We start from the raw sequence: 25,958 nt of genomic DNA on the forward strand, positions 1-25,958 counted from the left end.
ATACTTAATAAAATTATACCTATATCATTCCATTTTAATAGTGTTTACTGTAAATAGAAGTATATAAGTTTCCACTAAAAATAATCATAATCATAATATCATAAATCATAATGATTTTAATAATACCTTAATGCTAGCGTATGAATATTAATTGTTTTTCGAAATTAGGTATTTTAACTTCAGTGAGGAATTTTTATTTGATATTAGTTTATTATATTAGATTTTTTGTCTTTATTTAATAATATATGATGTGCTTTATATGCTCCAATAAAAAAGCTAATAAGTTATATTATACAGTTATATATAATATATATATATATATATGCGTAAAATAATACATAAATATATATAATTTATTATCTACTATGAATAGTCGTACATATTTTCATGGATTCACTGCTGCAATGTTTTAAACATAAATAATAAGGAACATATTTATTTTAAAGTAATTCATGTAAATCTACTAACTATAACAGACAGCCTCTTATTTAAATAAGATAATGAAGTTTACACACAAGCACACACACACACACACACACACACACACACACACACACACCACACACACACACACACACACACACACACATATATATATAAATAAATCCAAACTTAGCTAGTAACTTGAACTCAAATATAATTGTTTAAAGTAAGTATAAAATATAATAACTAAGACCCGGAGTTATATGCATTGAAATGTTTTTTTCAAACAGTAAAAATTAAACATAAAAAATTAAAAATATTGAAATAGTTTATAAATACAATTAATAGGTACAATATGAATACATATATAAGTAGTATGTAGTACTACATAGTGATAAATTAAAACAGCTTCATATTAAGTAGGAGGATATAATAAAACACTAAATTTATAAAACGAAATACAATATTTCCTACTTTTTTTTATCATATTTTAAACAGTCTACAACACTTGAGTTGTATAATATTCTTGATCATAATATTTTAGTCTTTAACTGTACATTATTTATTTTCTATTAAATAGCTATATAATACAGTTTCGTTGACAGTATAGTTGTAGTCTGTTGTATTTTGCTCGTGTTGTCACGTGACTACAATTGTTTCCAACCATCGATCAAACGGGTAAGTACAGTCTTCATCGTATATAAATATATTTTTATGTATTTAAGATTTGTTTTTATGAACGTACATACTCGTATATCTTAGCATAATTCAGTCCGATATCGTACTTGCGACCCGTACTAACACAACTCTTGAAGTCCTCAGAAATTCTAGAATTAGCGATTCTAGCTTATTTCACGGTTATTTTCAAGCCAGTTCCAGAGAATGGAAGCGTTCAGAAACGCTGTGCGTATGGTCATAAACAGGTCGTCCGATGACCAACAATTGGACTGCGTACTCATGGCATCAGTCCAGAAGCAACTGACCGAGGTTGCGGATGCCGTGACCTCGGTATGGCCACTTGCTGCGTTGTCGGACCTAGAGAGACGGGAATGTGCCAAAACTTCGGCTGTAAGACGGTTTCCGACAAGAAGCATCGTCTATGGTATGTATATAGTCTGTCATCATCCGGATAATCTACGTACACTTTGCATAAAAAAAATTTCTTCCCTGAAAAAATTTAGGTAGACGTATGTAAATTATTTCCTAATTTTTAAAGTTTATAGAAAAAATGTCTCACGTACGCATTCAACATAATAGAATAATATGTAAAATGAATTTATGGAGCTCATACTGTAGTTTGCAATTTAAAAAGGTGGCCAAGTGGATACCACTCTGCTGTATGGTGGTAAGTATTGATTAGGTAATAGGTTACTGTAATGGATGTGTTAAATTTGAATTCAATGGTATATAATGTATGCGAAAAAACAATTCTGAAAGGAAACTGATGCTTTTTGAAATTGCTATTTGGTGAAGTAATTTATTTTACTATTATAATAATATAATAGGTTGAAATAATTTTTGCTAAAAACATAACACTTAAAAATAGTACCGTGTGTATAAAATATAATAGTATAAGTAAAAGTTGTATTTCTCTATGAATAATGATTTTAAATTTAAAACCAAATGATATTTTATAGTGAAAAACCTATTTTATGTTCGGACGTTAATTATTATTGGCCAAAAAACAAATTTATTAAATGTGTACCATCAACCAATGTGCAAGTTATAATATAATAGTATAATATAATATATATTATCATATAATAGTCAAATAATATAAAAATAACAAATAGTACAGTATTAGAAAATACAAATATAAATAAAATGTAAGAGCCACAACGTAATATACAGGTTGATTCATTAAGTATGATAACTCTAGTATTTTTTTTATATTACATTTATTAAAATTCTTATTTTTCAAAATAGTAAGTATACGTCTTAATGATCAAATATTGATTTTTTTTTTGTAACACTTAATAAGAGTTTGAACTTTTGTGGCAATATTAACTTATTTTGTTCAAGTTATAATCACACTTTTTTTTCAAGTATGTTATTTTGCAAGTGTTTAATGCATATCAAAAGTCAAACGAGTAGTTTTTAATTATTTAATTTTGCATACTAGGTATATAGCTTCACGATAACCCATTTAAAATATTTGAGGGCATGACAGATTTAAAATAATAGCAATTAATAATAATCAATTACTTATTTATAATGTGTTTAAATTATCTGAATTTAATTATTTATCAGATCTAGAATCGATAGATACCAGGCACCTTTATTTAATTTTTAGTGAAACCATTTAACTCTCAAAATTAAAAATCGAAAAATTGTATCAACTAATTATCGGGTAAACATAAAAAAAACCACACATCATTGCAATATCTATACATTCGTATATATACATTATACATATATGTAAATATAATGATTTAAGAGTGTGTTACTCGTTGATAATAAATCGCGAGATTATAATTTCTTTATATTCTTATATATCATACATACTATTTGATAAAATAGTGTATTGATTATAATATTTCAATGATCGATGTGTTTTTAATTGTTATATGGGTGCGAAAAATGTGTCTTTCGAATAAAACTACTTGACCTATTTTTTCTATAGTTCTGTTAATATAAGTTTCTCCGAAGACTCTTCTATTAATTTTATATAATGGAAATATTGAGAAATACAAGTTGATATAATAAAGTCCTCTCAAATTAATATTTTATTTCCTAGTCCTGATGGTTTTCAAATTTAAAAATTGCATTTATAATGGATTTACTATTGTCTACAATTTTTCCGAACAAAAAATTGTATGATGTGGTGGGGTGACGATAACTTCACGTACGTTTTATATGAAAAATGATGAAACTAGTATTTTATAATATTAATAATTTATAAAAATAACAAATTAAAATATTATTGTTAAAATTGTATTTTTAATACTGTATGCCGTAAAAAATTATGTTTAAAAAATAAAACAGTAAAAATATAGAGATTTGAAGTAAGTCTAAATTAAGTATTTGATTGATGCAATATATATATATATATAAGACCTCTAACACTTCTATAGGTATTTACTTAAATTTTAAAGTTAAATAAAATGAAAATTTATCTATGAACATATGAAAAAAAAAAATATATATTTGATACCTATATATTTTGATTTTAACTACAAAAGTGAATAATTATAATAATTCATATAAAACAGTATAAAACTTATCAATTATTTTGTTTTTCTTGGTAGTGTCGAGGAGGTATCTCTTTAAGAATAACGACTTATTTTAAGTATTCAAACGTGGTTCGATGAAATAAACTGCAAAGGTTAGCTAAACAATCATGATGAAAATATATGATTGCAAAATAATACAATTTTTGCGTGATAAAACTGTTAAAAAAACTCAATTAGACAGGATTAATAATTAATTGTTCCGATAAATCATTAATTCAGCTTTCTGATTATAGTTACTATAACAACTTTGTGTTTGCATAACGTATACAGCATAATACTAAACTTTTTATATTAGTATCAATTACTTTTTTTAATCCAAATTTAGATTGTCGATGGGAAATTTATATCCCAAACTTCAAATCAGGAATTAACTCAAATTACAGTGATGTAATCTGAAAATAAAATATTCTAGAATATCAGTTAAAAGTTGATAACCTTGGGGAATTGATTTTTCATTTTCAAATTGTTAATAGCTGTAGTACAGATGTTAAATCTAAAAATCTGTAGTAAAAGCGTTTAAAATAAAGCTTTAAAGCTCTAAATACCTTTTGAAAAGCTTATAAAAATGTACTGACAAATCAGTTTTACCTCTATAATAATTATTTATCTAAATCTTTAGAATTACATTGGTCGACTAACACTATTTTTTATATCCTTTTATTTTATTTTCAAGTTAAATTTTTTATAAAAAGTAGATTTTATTTATTTATATTATAAAAACTAGGTTATGAACAAAATCATTGCGTATCATAACTTCAGGAGTTTTTATTTAAATATTTCTCCAGCGCTTTGTATAATATACTGAACTATTTTAAAGTTAATTACTTAAGTGAAAAAAAAAAGGTTTAAAATATAAAAAAAAAATATATAATTTGAGTTTTTCTCAACCTTTTTAAATAATGTTACGAAGATAGAAAAAAATCAAATGTCTTAAATATTATAATTATTATGTACCTACTATATATGAAAAAAAAAATATATTATTAAGTTATTATGTTAACATACAATACAAAGCAAAATAGTACGTACAACTTTCATTAAATTTACTGTGATCAAATTTTCATGGTTTTAAAAAAGTATAGATATATATTGTATATTGATTCTAAATACGAAGTATTAAAATATATTTATATTGAGATTGAGTTTTGAAAATATCTACAAGTTATTAAAAAATACATTAAGTATTTTAATTGTTCCAAGCACTTAACAGTTATTACATATCAAAATAAAATATTTAATAATAAAAATGATCGAGGTTTGGATGTTGAGAATAGTAATTATTAACGAAAGGAGTTACATCAAACATTCGACTATTTCAAAGTAGTGTTTTTCATTGCAGAAGTTTTTCTTATCATATTTTTTAGTTTCTATATCACTAACTACGTGCACAATAAAAAACTTTATATAAAAAAATGCTTCAATCATAGTTTTTGAGTGTGTTCTGAGGTAGAAAAATTAATTTACCAAAAGGTCCTTAATCAAGAAAGTTTGTGGTTAAATTGTTCAAAATTAAAACATAATACAATAATTTAAAATCAGAAATTAAATATCAAATAATAGTTTACAAAATGAAAACGTTGCATCATTGAATTTACTAGTAAGATATTATTAAAGATTTTAAATTATATATCTGTAGATATTAGATTCTGAGCAGAGCAAAGAATGTATTGATTTTACAATGATGTGTTTTTTTGCTTCTGAACACACTTTTCATAGTAAAAAAAATGCTCATATCATCAACTTTAAGGGGAATTTCTTATTAATAGTTGGTTTTTCGAGAGCTAAATGAAAAATTCTAAATATTGTTTAGAAATAATTAGAAGTAAAAAAAAATACGAATACATTTAATTTGTTAAAATATTGTAATATTATAAAAATTACTTATTTGTTAATTTCTGCTGTCAAAAAGTTAGACCATCTCATTTTTAATCGTAAATCATTGAATTTAAAACACTTTTTAAAGTGTTTTTTTATAATGAGTGGATGGCGTATACATCACCTATTATAATTTCTTACGATTATTAATTTGTATTTTTTTTTTACTTTGTTGGTTTAATTTAAATCATGAATACGTGGGGTGCGGTAATATTATTTATTATTATACAATTGTTTTCTTTGATAGCGTTAATAATTATTGATTCAAATTTTATAGAAATATCTGTTTTTACTTTTATCAATGCGATGAAATAGGCAATTGTGATCTGAGACAATTTTTAGTTAAAAAAAAAAAAAAAAAAAAAATCAACAGAATGTAATTTCTTTGCAGGCGTTTAAGTTGAAAAATAAATAAACGAAATTAACTGAAATAATCCTAACCCGTGTTGCAGCAAAATTTTAATAACTATATATTATATTATAAAATGTACGATCATAATATGATACAAATTATACTGTAATAAATGTCTTCATTTAGAGTGTTTCAATGTTTTAATTTTGACCTATTGCCTTTAGAAAAATTATAACTATTTGAATCGTCATTAAGATTAGATTCATAATGCCATTTAGAACAAAATGTATTACCTGTAATTTGGCAAATACACAGCGAGAGTTATCAGAATTATTCATTTAGGGTACATCAAACGATATTATTTACAATAAGTTTAGAATGTTAATGTAACCATTTAAAAGTTTATATATTATTAAGTTATAGCGATACAACTACGTCCAGATACTGTCCTGATATTCAACTTTAGAAATCAAATTACTTGCCAATTAATCGTATACGTTACCCTTAGAACGTCGTTCTACTTTTTAAATTTTATATCTTCTCTAAACCTATAGTCATTTAGAAACCAATTAGCTAATCTTAGTTCATTCCTAAATCAGACCAGATCGTTACGATGCATAAAACAAAATCGTTGAACAATTATTCTAGTTATTATATCCCTTGCGATTCCTTGTGTTTTTATACTAATTCTAATTTCTCATTTTTCATTACATATTTGAAATGAATAACGATCGAGATAAAAATAAATATGTTAAATATCAATTAACGTGTATCCACTATTTATATAGTACGCAGAAACATAATATATTAAGAATGATTTAAATAAATTATATGAAAGCGACGGCGGTGGGACTGCTCTGTTTTTTTTTTTACTCTTAATCGACTGCATTGGTTTATATTAAACTATCGTAGGTGACCAAATACTCAAAGGAATTTCTTAAGAGTTGACGTCGAATAATTTATTAGAATTGGTAAGTATTTATCACACGGGCCGCAGCAGTACCATTTTGTATTTAACCTTAATGTATACGATACTTTAAAAATGTTTAAGTCAATCTCCTGAGAATAAATATTGTTGGTCGAACTTAACATAAAATAAATAAATAAATAAAGGTCAGGCCAACTTTAATTCTTTTTTAGCCGATGTAGGTATATATAAGTATTTATATTTTCGTTATTAACATTGTAAGTGGAGAGGAGAATATTAAAAAAACTTGATACATTTTGCGAACATGATTTATCACATATAGAATTAATATTGTGTACACCGATCACTCGAACACGTAAAAATAAAATGTACATTTTAGTTATTATATCAGGCATACAGACGATATTAATAATAAAAAAAACAAATATATTATGATAATGATAGTGGCGTAGCGGGGTGAAAATAGTGAGCAAAACATAATAATGATGTCCACAGCTATACAGTATCATAAGACGAATTAAATAATTATATAGTTGTTAATTGTATATTTACTATTTAGCTTATTATTAATCATTAAATACTGCGAGCATTCTTGCAGATTCTGAATAGAGTGATAAATGTATTGTAGCTTAAATTTTTACAAAATCAAAAATTCACGCGTAAAATAACAATTTGCTAGTAAATGATTTTAAATTTTTACTATAGTTAAAAATTACTGTAGTCGTAGAAACTTAAAACACACACCATTTTTTTCACCACCTAGTGGAAAATTTATATCTTAGGATAGCAAATCATTTCCGTTCAAAATCATTTTTCGTATGCAATGATACCTATAGTATTTAAATTTAACACACTCGTTATAATGACCTACTCTATATCTGAGGTCCATGCACTCAATACCTACTATACAGCAGAGTGTTACCTACTTGACCACCTTTTTTTTTTTATAACTAAATTATTTAAAATATTTTATTTGAAAAAAACAATATCTCTACCCCATTATCGATGTCACTTGGAGCTACCCCTAAGGTATAATCTGTAATCTTTTCACTATCGCGGTTGCAGCCTATACCGCTTGTATTATAGGTTTGAACTTCCCTGAAGATTTTTGTGGGTCGACCATGGATGATTGTGGTGGTGTGAAAGGGAGGGGGGGGAGAGACAAGACTTAACCGTTATTTATTGAATTTGACATTTTTACACGTGACCCCGACCGTTTGTATTGGACCACACCTACGTTTTCGTGTTTGCCTTTTTTTTTTTTTTTTGTTAACGTTTAATGTTCAAAAATTATATTGTTTTAGTCCATACGTCTAAGGAAACCATACTGTTATTTCTACATATTAGGTATCTTGATACCTAGATATTCATCACCAGCGCTAAGTTTTGTATTGTTTTGTTTTGTTTTCGACTCAAACATTATATTTTAGATAACTAAACGCCGTTAGTATATTTGAAATCTTAAAATCAATTAGTTATTGGTTTGGGGTGAAATCAGCAAATAATCGATAAAAAAACTAATACCACAGGCGGAGTATGTGAAACATCTAACTCGAAACCTTGTTTATAGTCGTTACATACGATGTAATATATTTTCTGTGCATTGCCGATACGACTAAGGTGATACGATTGCCTAAACATATATATATATATACATATACATTGCGTTAACATACAATGCCACTGTCAGTTTAATATAATACTATAAATTTGTTTATGTTGATTTTTTTAGTAACACTAAAAATATATATATATATTTAAAATGAACAGTAAAAACCATAAGGTATGCGTGGTTTAAAATAATGATTAGGTACATGCTTTTATAACTTGAGTCACTGCGCGGAGGGAAACAAAAGCAGAGAAATCGTCGAAAAATGATTCTGATAATCCGAGCAATGGTAGCTCTTATTCGACGACTTGCCAAATTATCTCTAAAAAAATAGCTTTATTAAAAAATGAATTTGATACAAAATATTTCCAGTAAAAAAGTATCTTTGAAGAAAATATCTTTAATAGAAACATCGCTTAGACAAAATGTCTCAATACCGTACAGTACCATTATTATTAATATTTTTATATTTTTTGTTAATTTAAGAACACTATAATAATCAATGAGATATAAACAATGTTATATTTATAGGTAATAAGACCAATCTCTGAAGTGATTTTCACATACATACTATAATATTTGTGACAAAAATAATCACAATCTTAAAATGACAAATTATGTATTGTATGAAATAGTATTCCTTATTAACAGTGCTCTACGAGTAGGCTAAATAATAAACATTTTAGAGATGATGTTTAAGGAGATATTCTTTTAGAAGATATTTCTATTATATGTATAAATAACAGGAGAAAATATAATTATTAGATGTTTTTGCAGAGGTATTTTAACTTGGAATCTCGTGTTCGACTAAATTCATTTAGCTCCAATTCATGATTTAGTAGGTTAACAAATTATTGTTTTTAAATTTCTTCAAAATGTTTAACATAAGTTTTATAATGCACCTATAATTAGAAAACATTGGTTTCAAAAATGAAAATAATTAATTTCTCCACTACAGTGTAAGATTAACTATTATCGGATATTGTAAAAAATCTATAAAATTGATGAAATCATAAGTCACGGAAGACGTATAGTAGACTGTATAGAGTATATGCATGATATTATACTATTATCATACTCCCAAGATAGATCATTGCGGCGTTTGTAGGATGGTAATTTCTAGCTGGGTAAATAACAATAAATCTGTACGACGTACAACAAAAAAAAAAATGAAGCACTATATTCGAAACGATTTCACGGGAACAAAATAATTATACAGCTATTTACTATATGTGCGAGTACATGTATAATACATATAAAAAAAAAACAATATATATATATGTATAAATGGTGTACGTATTTTGGGATCATTTATATTTTAATTGTATATATGTAATAAATGCATTCATAATGTGGGCTGACGACGAGTTAAAAAAAATAGCGTTTACGCTTTAAGTGTGGTAAAGAACGCGCCTGGGATTTTAAATTGCAAACGTTATTTACTGCGCAAAAAAAAACAATACGTGAGTTAGTCATAAATCTGACGAATTACAAAGCCAATGCATTTATATCTCAGACAATGTACCTAATAAAACTACAAATACTCGTGTTAATAAATTTCTTGTTATAAAATTAGGTTATTTAATCAGAGTTATATATACTTCATTATCGCACAACTTAAATACCTAAATGTGGTATCAGATTATTGTATGACAATCATTTTATCATAATATACGTCCAACACGGAATTATATACGTGTTGTAAAAAGTGTAAGTTGTACATAAACATATTTATTATATTATATTTTTCGATATGGGGCCAAAATTATTTTACAGATTTGATGGGTACGCGTTCTTGCATAGTAAGTTTAAGCTGGGTATGATGATTTTACAGTAGGAGAGAATAAACGCTTTTTCGTTATATTATTATGGTTGGTAGGATAGAGGTAAATATGCAGAACTTAAATATTATAGATTATTATTACACAGCTTTTAACCATATCGACACTTATGAAAAAATAAAATAATATTGTAATACTTTTTAAATGGACCATTTTTATTTTCATAAAAATAAAATTAAAAATTAAAATCAATAGTATTGTTATGTTATTTATTACATGATTATGTCATTATGACGAATTGTATTAATGAAAAAAACGCATATACCTACAATATTTATTATAAAATGATGCTATTTGAAAAAAAAAGAATGGTTTAAGAAATTAATTATTATCATTGATTATTGTGTAACATAATAACGATGATTAATTATTATTTCGTCATTAAAATACACAAACACAGACATTTGGACCATAGACAATTTTAAGTTAAATAATGATATTATAAATACAGTTTTATGAAATTAGTTATTAACATTTATATTTTACTTTATATGTAAAGTTCATCGTTAGAAATTCGTATGTAACAAATCTCATAAACTTTTAAAATATTTAACGTGCAAAACTTTATTCATTTTGGTCAACTCAAATAGCAGAAGGATTTCTGGAAATGGCTAGTTGTAATGAATTATTTAAATCAGATGTAAAATCACCGGATGTAATAATAAATACATGTATTGATGTCATACTAAATAAATAATTTAGACGTATACACGAAAAGTAGTATGAAAATCGGTCGATTAGTATATTTAAATTAAAATCATACAACCCTCTGGGAACCAAAGTATATTTATCTGGTTTGAAATGACTTCCGGTGTTGTGAATAGACTAAAGTTATTTTCAAAAGCAATGATAGGTATTGGTGTAAAACGTATCGTAGTACAGCAATTAAAGTGAAAGTTATCCAAAAACCCTAAAATCGCACCCTAAAAATGCATTTTTCTTCTAGCTTAAATCACGAATATCCGGCAAATGAAGACTGATAATAGCGTGTTTGTATGGATTGAACTGATTTTACAAGACTATTTAGCGGCTAGAGTCTGATTAAAATCAGTAATTCAGTAATTTGAATAAGCAATATATAAATATATATATTTATGTTTGTTTGTTATTTATTATATGAAGTGTGCTCAGAGTCGGATTTAGTGTTTCGTTGCCCTAGGTAAAGCGACAACGCTGCTCATGTTACCCCCTCCACTTTAAACAAATGAATCACCGGTAATAATTTGGATACAAAAGTTTACAAGAACTTACAAACACTCAACATTTGATGCGTATATGTCAAAACTTCAGATTTTTCGTCATAAAATAATTGCCTAATTTACTAACTAGAAATAATACAAGCGAATTCATTAATATTTTTTTAATGACTAATTTTCTAGAAGATACACCACTTGGTTTTATTCTTTTTTAAACAATTTATTGCTTTTATAATATTAAACAATAATTGAATAATCAGATCGTAATATCGTACCAACCAAAGTCTATAATAATGAATAAATTAATAATTTACAGCAATAAACCATAATATAACTGATGGTACAATGGTTGTAAACATGTAGTTCGTGTATAGTAATACACTAATACTAATGATTCTAAATCGTTAAAAAAAAGTTGCAAATCTGGTACGATGATCCCCGTTTATCACCCTTATTACGATACTGTATTTGCCATAATAAATTCCTATAAAAAAATGTAACTGTTGGACGTTTCAATGAATATTTATGCACCTATTTGTCTAACGTTTTGCAGTGTAGTAAACCATAGCGTACAAGGTTAAAAATAGGACTGGAACTATAACCGTCCGACCAATGTAAGTAGAGAATATATTATTAAAATATTATTTTAATATATATTATAAAAGATATATTTATTTTTATATCGATAAAAATAAATATATTAAATAGATATTTATTATAATGTTACTCGTGCTCAAAATTTATTCATCCTAAATTATTTTTCATGGATAAATTCTTAGTAGATACTAGATATATATATATAAAGCGATATGTTAAAAAAGATACTAAATTAAACGTTTAAGACGATATAAACAGGAATGGATTATAATTAATATTAAAAATAATACATGATGAAATTACCAAGTTTTCTTATGTCACCGTGGTCACGTTCAGCTAAAATCAGAAATACTGATACAATTAGTGAATATCATCTATCAGAGACAATATTTAGGTATTGTGACTACTTTGAATTTATTGATATTTAAAAATAGTTATCTACTACTTATTAATAAATTACGTATGACTAAATTAATCATGAAAGTTTCTCATTAATAGTGTTGAAATTAATCTTAATATATAAAATAGATTTATTAGTTAAACGTATATAAAAAAATAAACATAAATATACTTAAAAAAAATTATAATTATTTGCGTTTGATTTGTTTTTCGTTTTAAATATCAGATTTTGTGATATGGACAAATATTTATAATTTTTTTAGTTACTCATATGATGATTGTAAATTTAACGGCAAGACATATTGAAATGGTTCATTTTGTTCAGTATAAAATAAATTGTTTCCCATTGTGTTATGTTTATAGTGTTTATATACAATCATCGGAATCATGCCGAGCACATGAACTTGGTTAAAATTCAAAACTCAAAAATACGCATTAATGAGCGCTATATGAAGATTTATGCGAAGATACGAAAGATACGCACATCTTTGTTTTAATGAATAGTTTTAAAATCAATATTAGTTGACGATATTATGTTGTTTGTTGGTTGGTATTAGGAAAAATTGGCATCAAAATATAAAAAAAAGACCACATAAAATTGTTATCGCCAATCGTGAATTTTTCATACTACGATAGTGCTGCATATATAGTTATAAATACATTATTACTATACAAAGTTTTAAACCTCGTGATTAAACGATGCAATTTAGTTTGTATCGTAGTGAGAATGACCAAATAAAAACACGGCCACAATAGTGAGTTGGTCATAACATTATTACATAGACAGAAAATAAGTCGATAAAAATACGGTTGGTGCCCGGGATTTGAACCCACAACCCCATACAACTAATACTGACGCGTACCTAACCACTAGCTGTATCGTTGTATGGTTGGAGAGATAATGCAACCACATGATATAGACTTTATACTTGAACCTTATTTAAGCGCACGATAGCATATACCACCTATATGTTTTTGCTGTTTGAGTGAGTTTTATATATTTTCTTTGAACAAAAATGACCACAAGGCGTTCGTTATTTGACGTTAAAAATAACTTTAACTCTCTCCAGAGTATTGTTTTTTTTCTAACAAAAACTTTCTTCATATTGTTTGTTTTATTTCACCCACAAACACACACACACACACAAACACATAAAGGTATATAAATATATGTATTACACTCTTCTTAGAAGAATGTGCCAAAAGTAAACGGTTCACAACTATACTAACCACGTGTCCATCAACGTCGATATAAATGTATATATCGAAAGCATACACGATAGACGATAGAAATGAATTTTCTACTGTGGCTGACATCAACCACAAATAATTTAGTTTATCTACGTGTAATGTGATTATACACGTTTTGCAATCATTATACATAAAATATTAATAAGTGTATACTGTATAGACTAACTGTACCAGTTATCGGGTACCAAAGTAAAATTTTTCATTATTATTTTATTAGTTATTAATCAACATATTTATGCGTGAGAATTCGATTCTGCTGATGAAAAATAAAGGAAAAGGTGTAGTTGTTTTTCATAATATTAGTGGATATTTTGTAATTTTTTGAAGTGGTATTGTGTAGTCTTATTGACATGGAATGTCTGTACATCAAGAATACAAATTGTATTAGTTTTGTAGCATACAATATTATTATGTACTTATATAAAATTCCAAATCTATGTTTTAATTGAATTAATTTATTAATTATGAATTAAGTGAGTCCAAACATAAATTCATTTTTTTTTTTTATAGATCTTTGGTTTTTCATACTGAATATTTTATCTTAAATAAAATAATAATAATAAAACAAATATGCAAAATTTAAATTCAAATTCTATAATAACAATTTATATGATATATTATATATTTTGTTACAACTATAATATAGTTGTAAGATAATATTATAATACTCAGTTCATCCAACATTAATTACTGAAATACGATTTATGCAGTTCAGTGTATGTATTCTATTGTATTGCGTTGTATTTGTTTTATTTAACGAATTAAATTTTGATTGTTACCTGTAAACCACGTTTAGAATACTAATACATTAACGTCTAAAATGTAGATACTCAGTTTATTTAAATATAAACAGTTATAAAAATAATTTTAAAAATTCAATTAATTAGTTTTCTAAACGAATAATACACTCCCCAAAAATAATGATCGAGCGCCTAATTTAAATCTGAATAATTTACAGAATTACTAAAATAATATTACTTAGTAAACCACGATTTAAGAGTTTATCGTTTGGGGTTATGCCCAAGTGTCATGTCCTACTCTCTCCTTCTTATAAAACAACATAATTCCTCTTATGCTAACTGCCTATGACATTCGTCATTACGAATTTGGCTATGTATTAAAATCGATACATGAGAGTCAAGGCGTGATATTATCAAACGAGGTTGTTTTTGTTTTCAAAACTGAGTAGAAAATATAAATCATCGTCACTGTAATTAAATGACTACGGACGCGTGCTAAACTACCAAGTTTAATACTTGTATACTAATATATTATTATGCGCAAGTAAAATAAATTAATATCATAATATAGGCTGTGTTATTTAGATAGGTTGTCACCCATCTGGCTTATAAAATGCTGCTTGATCATTTTTTTACGACGAACAAAATACCAATATTTATTATACAAACACTGTTTATATATAATATTGTTATACTTATATTATGTCCATTGTGCACCAGCTACTATAGCTAGTTTGTTAGGTAATTTAGTATATTCTTATAATGTACATATTATTATATATGAAGAAGAAAGTCCAGAATGAACTGTCTTTATTCTATATTCTTTTATGACATAACGTAATAGAAAAAAATGTATTTATTACGCAAAACATAATAGACACGGAATAAGTTTGAGTTTTCAGCGAAATTTCAAACGAGATATCTTGCTGGAATTAATTTATAGTGAAATAGCAATCTAGCACTATATATTTTCTATAAAATGGTACTACCCCGAACGTACTACAAATTTCTCACTATATTAGATTCGTATAACAATACATAATTAAAGGCGTCAGTGCAATAACAAAACAGCTTTCTATCTTCTATAATGCTCACTAGTACTATACACAGACATTCGTGGAATACAATAGGTAATACAAATGCTTCTCGCAATAATATAAGCTGCAGACGAATAAAAATCATCGAATGGTTCAAATGTGCGATTTAAAAATGATTTTCATATTACTTTGGCTGACAATCTTTTTGCTTCTTGTACTAACGATAAGTCGAAACTTTTTTTTTATAAAATATATTATTGGTATTTGGTATTACATATATTATATGTGTTGGATTTAGCAATGTATTGTTATTTATAACATTAATAAAAAATTTGATGATAATAATTGTATTTAAAATTATAAGTACAGGGAAAAAGCTGCTTTAACTAATATCTATGAATTGGTAATGAAAAAAATGTTTTTTCCTTGTACTTTAATTGTAATAAGGTCGAGGAAAAATGTCCAAGAGTGAGATAAAGGAAGTGAGAGAAAAGAGAAAGAGAGAGAGAGAGAGAGAGGAGGAGGGGGAGCTTTGAAATAAAGCACACTCTTCCGGCGTGACTTAAATCGTGTGCTGTGTAAAACCTACGAGTACTACTACACTATTTGCATAAAACGCAGTTAATTGTCTCGTATTGTTTTATTATAATGTGTGTACACGTTTTTAACAATAGAAATAGTTATTCGGTTTATTTTAATAATATATTATTGCACAAATGTTTTTTTTTTTTTTAGTATTCATTTTACCAATAATGTCAACAATTTAAGATACAACTGCAGTCGATTAAACGTAATTCAATTATCATATTAATTAAATTAATTATATTTTATATTTATATCATGGTTATGACTAATATAGTGCGGTGATATTTTTATTGGGTAAGCGCTAAAACAAAATTTCAATTTAAAACTTTTAAAAGGTATTTTATTGATAAAAAATACAGTCTAAAAATTGTAATATAATTAAAATGTATTGATGATGAAAATAATCTGATATGCAACAGCAAAATATTGAAATTACGTTTTTAAATATATCGATAAGTGCTTGGCACAGCTCTATCAACCGCCACATATAAACACAGATATCCCCTTCTACCGCAACTGGTCATTCCTATATTTTAACGACAATATGGGCCGAGCAATTTAAAACACGAGAGCTTCTGTATAGAAATTGTCTATATGTAGAACAATTAATTTTATTTCTTTTTTTTTAAAAAAAAACAGATAAATTGAATAATCAAATAAGAATTTATAAATAGTTATAAGTTTAATACATATAAGACGCACTGTCATTTTAACATAATACATGTTAAACTTGTTACTTCTTTTTTTTAGCCAGGCACCTCTAACCTCTTACCTAGCTTACCCTGACCGCACGTCACTGGTTCTAACATTATTATTATTAATATTATTATCAATTTTTACTTACTTTTATTTCCTTAAAAAGTATATTACATACAAATTGGGTATTAATAAATTGATATTTTAATATTATTTGACAAAATATATAAAATATATATTATATTTATAAAAGTAATATTTTAGTGTTACATATGTTTCTTAAAATTTTCTTATTTATTTATAAATTATAATTTCCAATACTACGTCCAAAAATAACTGAAAATCTACCAACGTAAAGAAATCATTTTGCTACTCCGTATAGATACGTTGTAGTAAATTCTGGTATAATAACACTCATAGATTTTTTAAATTAAAATTTGTATTTAATTCTTGTGATACAATTTTGATAATATGATATTGTTTTTTTTTAAAAATAAAGTATTTTTAAAGAAAAAAGTATGTATGCCAATTAGGTATTATTTATTTATCTTTATATAAGAGGCACCTACTTTATACAGAAATGTAATATATATTACAATTTTAATAGTTGATACATACAACAAATAAGTATATTATATAATAATAATTGCTAATAAGAGAAAAAATAAAGTATATTATTTTATTTTTTATTTTTTATTATATTTCGTTAATTCATTGAATATTTATATTATATGATATTCCCTTTGTTTGATCGAAATCTAAAACGATTTAATTCAACAATATCATTAAAGATAAAAATATTGTAGGTCTAATATTTTATAAAATTATTTTAGTACAAACAATTACAGTTATAATATTTCTTTGAGTTGTTTATCCAAAGATTTGTAACTTACATTTATTTACTTAATTATAATATGAATTTAAATTGAATATGGCATAAACGTTCATCATCTATTGGTGTACAAACTTTTTCTGTTGTACACTGTGTACAATTATTAGTATTGTAATATTATCGTTGTAAGAATTTATGATATTTGAACTGAATTTAAATATCATAATTCTAACTTACAGCTGTTTTGTATACAACAACTCAATGTCGTAACTGGGAGTAGGGTCCAGGGGTCTGGAACCCCTCCTCGACCGAAATTTTTAAAAGTAGAAATATTTTTTTATTATTTAATAATTAACTATTATGTAAATTTAATATTTATAATAACGATTTATGTTTTCAATAACGATAATAATCAAATTTTATATTTTTAACGTAAAAATGAAAAGTGTTCAGTATCTATATATTTAAAAAAATGTTGGACACCCCGAGTATTTTTTCAGTTACGGCCTTGTAACACCTAAATAAGTTGTATAATAATTGAAAAATAATAAGTAAAATATGAAAAAGTTATTTAAATTAGTTTCCATATACTTGGTAAAGTTATTTAAAATATTAGTTTTAAAATTTTTAAATGTACTTAAAGCCCTTATTTAAAAATTCTTGGACATTTTTTTACTATTAAAAAGTGTCTTGTAAAAATATTACACATACAAAATTATATTTTTCCAAAGAGAAACCCCCGTTTCAGTTATGAATTATTTAGTGAATAATATTGTTCCAAACATTTTGATGGATTAAACTTAAAATTCAAACAAATAGTATCTGAGTTATTTAATTTTGTGTTATAAGAACAAAATTAGTTCATAACAATTTATTGATTTGAAAGATATGGTATTTTGAATATTTAAGTATTAATATATCAAAATTTATACTTTTCAAACATTTTACATGTTTAATAAACATTAGATCCAATACAACATCATATATTTTAAACCCTTCTAAAACTATTTATGACTATTATTCTTAGTACAGAAATTTTAAAAATATTAAAAATCAGAATTTGAATTAAATAAATCATTAAATAAAAAATTTAAGTGAGCATACTCGATAAATCGTACTGTATAGTAAATGTTTGAGGTATAAATTAGAATTCTTTAGTATAGTTTGTTTTTTGATTCGTTTAAAATTTTGAGTTTATAAAAAAATCAATCTTCTAAAAACATTTCACATTATCGATAACTTTGCTGTAATTGTCATAGATGTTTAAAGTTTGAAATTTTGATCACCACGGTAGTAGGCTATATTATTAGTGATCGATATCATAACTAATCAGTTTATATTTGTTTTATTACTTATTGTTTAAAATATTATTGAAATACCCGTTGAAACTATATCATTGTTATTATTACTGATTTATTGCTTACAATTTTTCCGATCAAAATAAACCTACCTAATACTGAAATAATAGTTAATAAAGTCTTGTTTTATTTTTTATAATTTACAGATGATGATCGTAACTCCAACGAGGCAAATGCTTACTTCGTACTCGAAGGTCGGTGTACTTGCATGCAAAGACTCCGTGTCCGTAAAATGACAACAAATGGCCGCAACCGTTTCGCATTGATCCGGGATCATGATGGCCATGGTCAATCACATAATTTGGACACACAAAAAAATGTACAAACGGTCTACGTGAAGATGTCTGATCTACGACCGGGTTCGGTTTTCGGTCTGGGTGAGACGCATGACTCATCATTTTAGAATTTTGTTGGTTATTAAACGCATTACTGGGTGTATAGAATGTACCTTGATATAATTTATTCATTAGCTGTGGCACATCCTATTAGGTCGAAAATAAACTATAGCATTTCTTTCTTAAAAACGTTAAAAATAAAATTCACTTTTTAGATGTCTATGGACACATAAGACAATTGAGAAGTGGATATTGATGAATTATCGAAAGATATCTGTGAGTAGTTAAAACAGGAGTGTGCTTATCTGTTAATATAGTTTATCAAATAATGAGAAGAAATGTAGAAAATGATATTAAAATAATAATATGTTCATACGTTTTTCTGTTTCTATTGTAAATTCTATTAAATAATGATTTTTTTACATGTTTCTCATTTTTTATTATTATTAAAATACTTATTAAAAAACGTTGAGAAAATAACGAAAAAGAATGTTACTTAAAATAAAGGGATAAACAATACGAATTTATACTTCAAAATGTGACTGAGTTCAAACTAATCGACCAATGCGAAATTATTATTCATCGGCTTCTGTATTTATTTATTTTTATTTTTATTCATTTATAAAACATTATACTCGACTATAAAATGTCTTTGCTCGTCAGTAATCGACCTTTATTGATTAAACGATTCTTCGTCAATAGGCCGCTTTCTGGCTGCTATTGTCTGTATCTATATAGGCCCCAAAAATAAAGAAGTAAATGACGATGAGAGAGAAATAAGTACGTCACAAATCACAATCTTTGCTGAAAATGGCCAAACAACAATGATTGATGAGTTTTAATTTCGTTACAAACGTATTATCATTTTATAAACGCCTCTTATTTGGTGGATTTTATACTCTGAAAACCAGATCGGGCACTATTAATTTTATTTTGGTACAGAAAAACAATATTTTTCGATGTTTAATGTGAGTTAAAATAAAAATAAAAATTCAACTGTTCGTTGGAAATTGAGTATTAGTGAAGTTTAACATATTTCGAATAATGCAAGTTTTCGTGGATATCATTGGATATCATCATAAATAACTATAACTTATAAGGAACTTGGTTATTTTTCATTGAATGAGGTATTCATTATATATATTATTTGACAAATTTCACAAGCAATTTTACAATTATATAGCTAAATAATATATATTTATGCAATCAAATAAGTAAATAAATATATAATACGTCAAGAGGCAAGAGTTTAGTTAGCTTACTTAACGATAACAGACAACAGTTATTAATTAAAAATTAAAAAAATTAGATGAAATAAAGACGTATTTTAGAAATTCAATAAAAATGTAACAACAACGAAATAGTCAAGGGGAAATTAATATTTAGCTATATTGTTATCACCTATACAGTTATAAATTATATCATAACTATTTGGTTTATATTATTATAGTCATTAAGTCACATAGTCACATTTATATTTTTCACTTAAATCTATACACTAAAACGGAAACTAAATAAATTTCAAAAACGTTTTCTAGCACCCGAACACGCCTGCCGGAAAACTATTATTTTCCAAAACCATGCTGATATACCGGCCAACGCCTAACCAATAGTATTCGAAACCATTATAAATCATTCCGAAAATCATTGTGCTTATATTGATAATGGAAATGCGTATTTTGTGGGTCCACAGGCGAAAGGCGTTCGGGTCGGGTGGTGATAGCCACTGCCGATGTCAAGTGTTTGCTCGTCCCGTTGTCGTTCCTCTCAAAGCACAACGGGTCCAACATCTGGGGAAGAACTGTGTGCTCTCTGGACGGTACCAACCCGACGATCGAACAGTCTTTCCGGAAGTTTGTCGTGGAAAACAGATGGGAAGAATACAAGAAGTCGTTAGCGAACGACTTGTTCCGGAAACGCCGACCATAGTATACTGTTATTATTATTATGACCACTGTGCATAATATTATATTTTATGTTATTTTTACGAACGACGTATAGTATAATCGCATCGTGTTTTTTCTTTTTATTATCGCTAAAGAGGTTAAGTACCTACCTTTGGTTTAAGTAACCTATATAACGAGGTTTTGTCTTTTTATCGTGTTTGTCGTTAAATTTACAATAAATTACATAAAATACATGCGCGCTCATGGTATCCGAAACTGCTGCAAGACAGAAAAAAAAAAAACAAAAGTTTTTATTATTTATGTATTGTATACGCACACGTACCATACACGCATAACGTATATGTTTCGTTTTGATGTACTGTGCAAACAATACGCCCAGCGCGCCGCTTTTAACGGTAAGCTTTTCGTCGAACGGCAATTCGGTCGGACGATAATAAAACGACTTTCCTCGCACGCGTCTCCACAAAGGCTTGCACCAATATTATCTGTCGAACACCGTGCGACATAATATTATATGACTTTTTACGCCAGCTCCGGCGAACATTATTGTGTTTACAATAACCCATTCTAACCTTACCTACCGTAACGGTGTGAAATCGTGATAATAAAACAAATAAGTAATACGTAGTAATGTGTTATGGTATTTATATTTTACTATTATCATATATATATATAATATATATAGTATAGCCTCGATGGTTAAAAATACGTGTTATTTTACATTCATTCTGCGAATGCAGAATTCCACCATATATGTACACTATATGTAATACTATAATATTTTGATCACTAAACACGACGTAAAATAATATTAAAACGATATAATAAGTAAAGACGTAAAATGTGTTAACATTGTGTTCTGCATAAATAATTATGTCTTGTCTAATATTATTTACACTTTAATCCTATCATATATATATAATATATATATATATATATATATTGGTATTAAATCTGTCACTACTTGGTATTTACCGTATAAGAGATAGACAACGTTTATTTGTTACCTACAGCGTAACGCTAACTATCCCAATAACAAAATGAAGCAAAAAAAACATTTTTATTCTACGCATTTTATATGCGCACACCAAAATAGTATGAGATACTATTGAGATAGCAGGGTGTTTATTTTTTATCAGATCTGTTTATCTGTAGTTTATATTGTATTCGTGACGTATCAGGAATTGTTTCAGATATTTTACGGTTCAATTACGTTCATCTAAAGAGAAAAAAAAAGTATTCACTGTTGTCAAACCAATATATTAATTAAAACTCTCTCGAATTACGATTCGATTTCAAAATCAGAAATCAAAGATATCCTATTCGTAAGATGACAAGAAATTAACGACATTTGATAGGCGTCAGATCGTAAATTGTTTTAATTTTTTAGAATAAATAAAGTTATACCTGATCAAAAGGTACAATCAGTTAACACACATATTATAATACTATATAGTTATAATAACAGGAGTTGTGTGAACAGCACACAATCGAATGGTTTGACACGTGACGTATAATGATATTTACATATTTTACGCATATTATATATAATGATAATAATAATAAAATGTCGTATAAATACGAGTGTAAAAATATTAAAACACGCAAAATGAAAATGTTATATAATATATTTCATTATTTTCATTAGAAATAACACGACACATTTTTTAAATGTTTTTTTTTTTTTTACAATTATTAACTTAAAATACGTACTTACGATATTACATAAATAATGTATACATATATTATTTAGTATAGTATTCAAACAAATACGAGTAACAGATTATCTTCTTATATACATGGAATATTGATATTAAAATATCGTTATGTTAGACAGATTTATTTTATAATATTGTAGAAACAAATGATTAAAAATGATCGGATAACAAAAACTTCTTTATTCGATCATCACAGATCATCCGAAATGGATGGTGTGTGCATAACATTTATAATGATATAATATATTATATAAATATATTATATTACATGTTAAGGTACCTAACTCCTATATTGTATTACAATTATTACTGTTCTATTGTTTCTTTTTTTTTTTTAAAAAAAGCTGTTTTTGTCATAAACGATAAAGTACGGTGGGTCTTGCATCTCTCTCATATTATACGCGTTTAATGTTGTGGTAGGAATCTTTAATGGACTACAGTTGTTTGGAGTTGGTTTTCCGCGGGTCGCAAGCCGGTCGTATCTACCTAATTATACTTTGGTTTTAGAAAATCATGTTGCCGATTCTAATTTTTTTTTAGCTTGGTATATCTCGTAAAACAATAATAACTTACAGTTAATAGCAATAATAATAATAATAATATTAATATATTATAGTATTTGCTGCCAAAATACCGTTGAATACACTCATTGGAATACTGTATAGTCTTACACATTTGGATTAAATATCGATATTTGTCTATAGTTAACATACAAATTTCTATAAAATTCTGATTTATGTCAAGTTTGATTAATACAGTACTCATTTCTCACTCTAATTATTCTACTCTGAAGAAATGGTGTATACATTATGACTCAACTCATCCTGGGTAAAAATGAGTGATGTTACAAACTGTTTGATTGTTGAATCGAACTCGGTGTTTGTTTCTAAAAACAAATTGACAAGTGCAAATATTAGAACCAAATAATCAAATGTACTAGATCTCATTTTAAAAATGTAATTAACTGAAAATTGGTAGGTACTAAATTTGATGAAGGAAAAAATAAAATAAAATTTTTGTTAGAGTGAGTATAATATTATTTTTTTTGCGATATTTTATTAACTAAATATTTTTTTAATGTTTAATTTGAGTTCAATCAAATAGTTCGTTTTTGGGTTTAGTTCGTTCTCAAAAATGAGGTACGATAACAACACTATAGTAATAACTACTATTATTATTTTATAATTTCTGACCCCTCTGCCGTTTAGAATAACCCACCACTACTCTCAAAAACCCGTAAGATATTTAAATACCCTGCACCGTACAGTGTCTCATTATTTATTTATTTCATTAATACAAGTACAACCCCAAAACATGACCGAAACAATTAATAGCAAACAACTTAAATAAATTACGAACACCAAAAATGTATACAATAAAAAATATTTTTATTTGGAAAATATAATTTAGAATGCTAATGAAACTAGGTCATGTCGTATATGATATTAAGTTAGGCAGTGAAGTTAACCATCGTTATAACTATGGTTAGACAATTTCCTAAATAGAAATGTATATAAATTATCTAAACATTAACAGTAATCAATAATTATTTTATTATGCGATTATATAGTGGAAAAGTGTTTTAGTCACTGTCGCTATCATAAAAATAAGAAAAATCCGCAGTAGTGTAAAAGACCAAACTCAGTTAAACACAATAGGTAATAGTTAAATTGTAATATTATAATATTGAACAATTCAAGCTTATTCGATTTACTGACTAATATTTATTGCAGTAATAGATACTGCAATGCTTTGTTATAATAAATCATATTTTTAAAAATAATTTAATTTAAAACTATAAAATATGTATAAATGAAAAAAAACTGTCTATTTTCCATGATCTGGAATTACTTGGAAAATTTTTGTTCTCGTGCATTTTTGGAAGTGAAAACTTTATTTATAACGACAGATTTCCGTTGGGCCGTCGCGTTGTCGTCAAAATATTTTAACCTGCATTTATGTAAAAAAGTATATAGGTAAACCGTACGCTGAATCAGGTAGCTTTATGAAAATCGATTTTGAACAGAATAAACTTTGGCGTCGATTCAGAGATGTGGTGCGTGTGAAGTATATTATATTATAATATAGTTTTAACAAAAAAACTGTATAGTTGGCATGGCTGAGAGGGTTATGGGGTACCTCTTAGCTAAAATAAAAAAAATATATTATATCCAACGCAAATTGTATAATGTTTATTATAGTTACATCCTCGTCGCAACAACACCAACAAAATCACGATTATTCGTTACAATTTTGTGGTAATTTTTTTTTTCAATTGAAATAATTTTTTAATAACTACGAGTATAAGTTTAAAATACCGTTATAATATTATCATGTCATTATAAGTATTATTATATTTTACTTACTCCTCTTGATCGGATAACGAATTTAGATATTAACAATATATTATATTTATAAAACATTTATATGCATGATATTATAAGTATATAATAAACTTAAAAATTATTTTTAATACTTAGTGGTTAGATTTTTTTATTTTAGGTGTATAATATGTTTAATGATACTGTATATTTTAATATAACAGTATCCTTTTTGGCCAAATGTTGCTAGTATTCTCGTCTCTGCCCATTTTTCGTCATGTATGAGTACAAAATTGTTAAAACAACAACAGCAACAATAACAACAACAATAACAATAACAACAAAATTATCGAAAAACGCATACACATAATATATATATTATTATATTGTTATAATATTATCTAACTTAGAAAAAAATGAACAATTTAAAATAATTTTCACAAACATTCGACGCACATATAATAATATATAGTAAGCATACATTGACACAACGCCAATATTTAAATAAAAACACATTAATTGATATAAGTATTATATTATATTTTTAACTGCTTAATTATATATATATAATTTTTTTATTAATAATAATACTCGTTTGATATATTTTAAGGGAGCACTATATAATATAATGTATTATTCATCGTATTTACAATGCACGAATAACCCTGGTAATATTTTAGGATAACACTCATCATTAATATAGACAATTTAATATTAATAATAAT

General features: G+C 26.2%; 1 protein-coding gene across 1 annotated transcript; it reads left to right on the forward strand.

Annotated features, from left to right (window-relative positions):
* Window positions 1-1,091: 1,091 nt before the first annotated feature.
* On the forward strand, window positions 1,092-21,216 carry LOC114122959 (uncharacterized). The gene is made up of 3 exons (XM_027985774.2): window positions 1,092-1,525; window positions 19,099-19,329; window positions 20,981-21,216. The coding sequence occupies exons 1-3, from the start codon at window positions 1,306-1,308 to the stop codon at window positions 21,214-21,216; spliced, it is 687 nt and encodes a 228-aa protein (XP_027841575.2). The 5' UTR covers window positions 1,092-1,305.
* The last annotated feature ends 4,742 nt before the right edge of the window (window positions 21,217-25,958 follow it).

This window comes from Aphis gossypii, chromosome 2 (genome assembly GCF_020184175.1).
Source record: "Aphis gossypii isolate Hap1 chromosome 2, ASM2018417v2, whole genome shotgun sequence".
Lineage (NCBI taxonomy): Eukaryota > Metazoa > Arthropoda > Insecta > Hemiptera > Aphididae > Aphis > Aphis gossypii.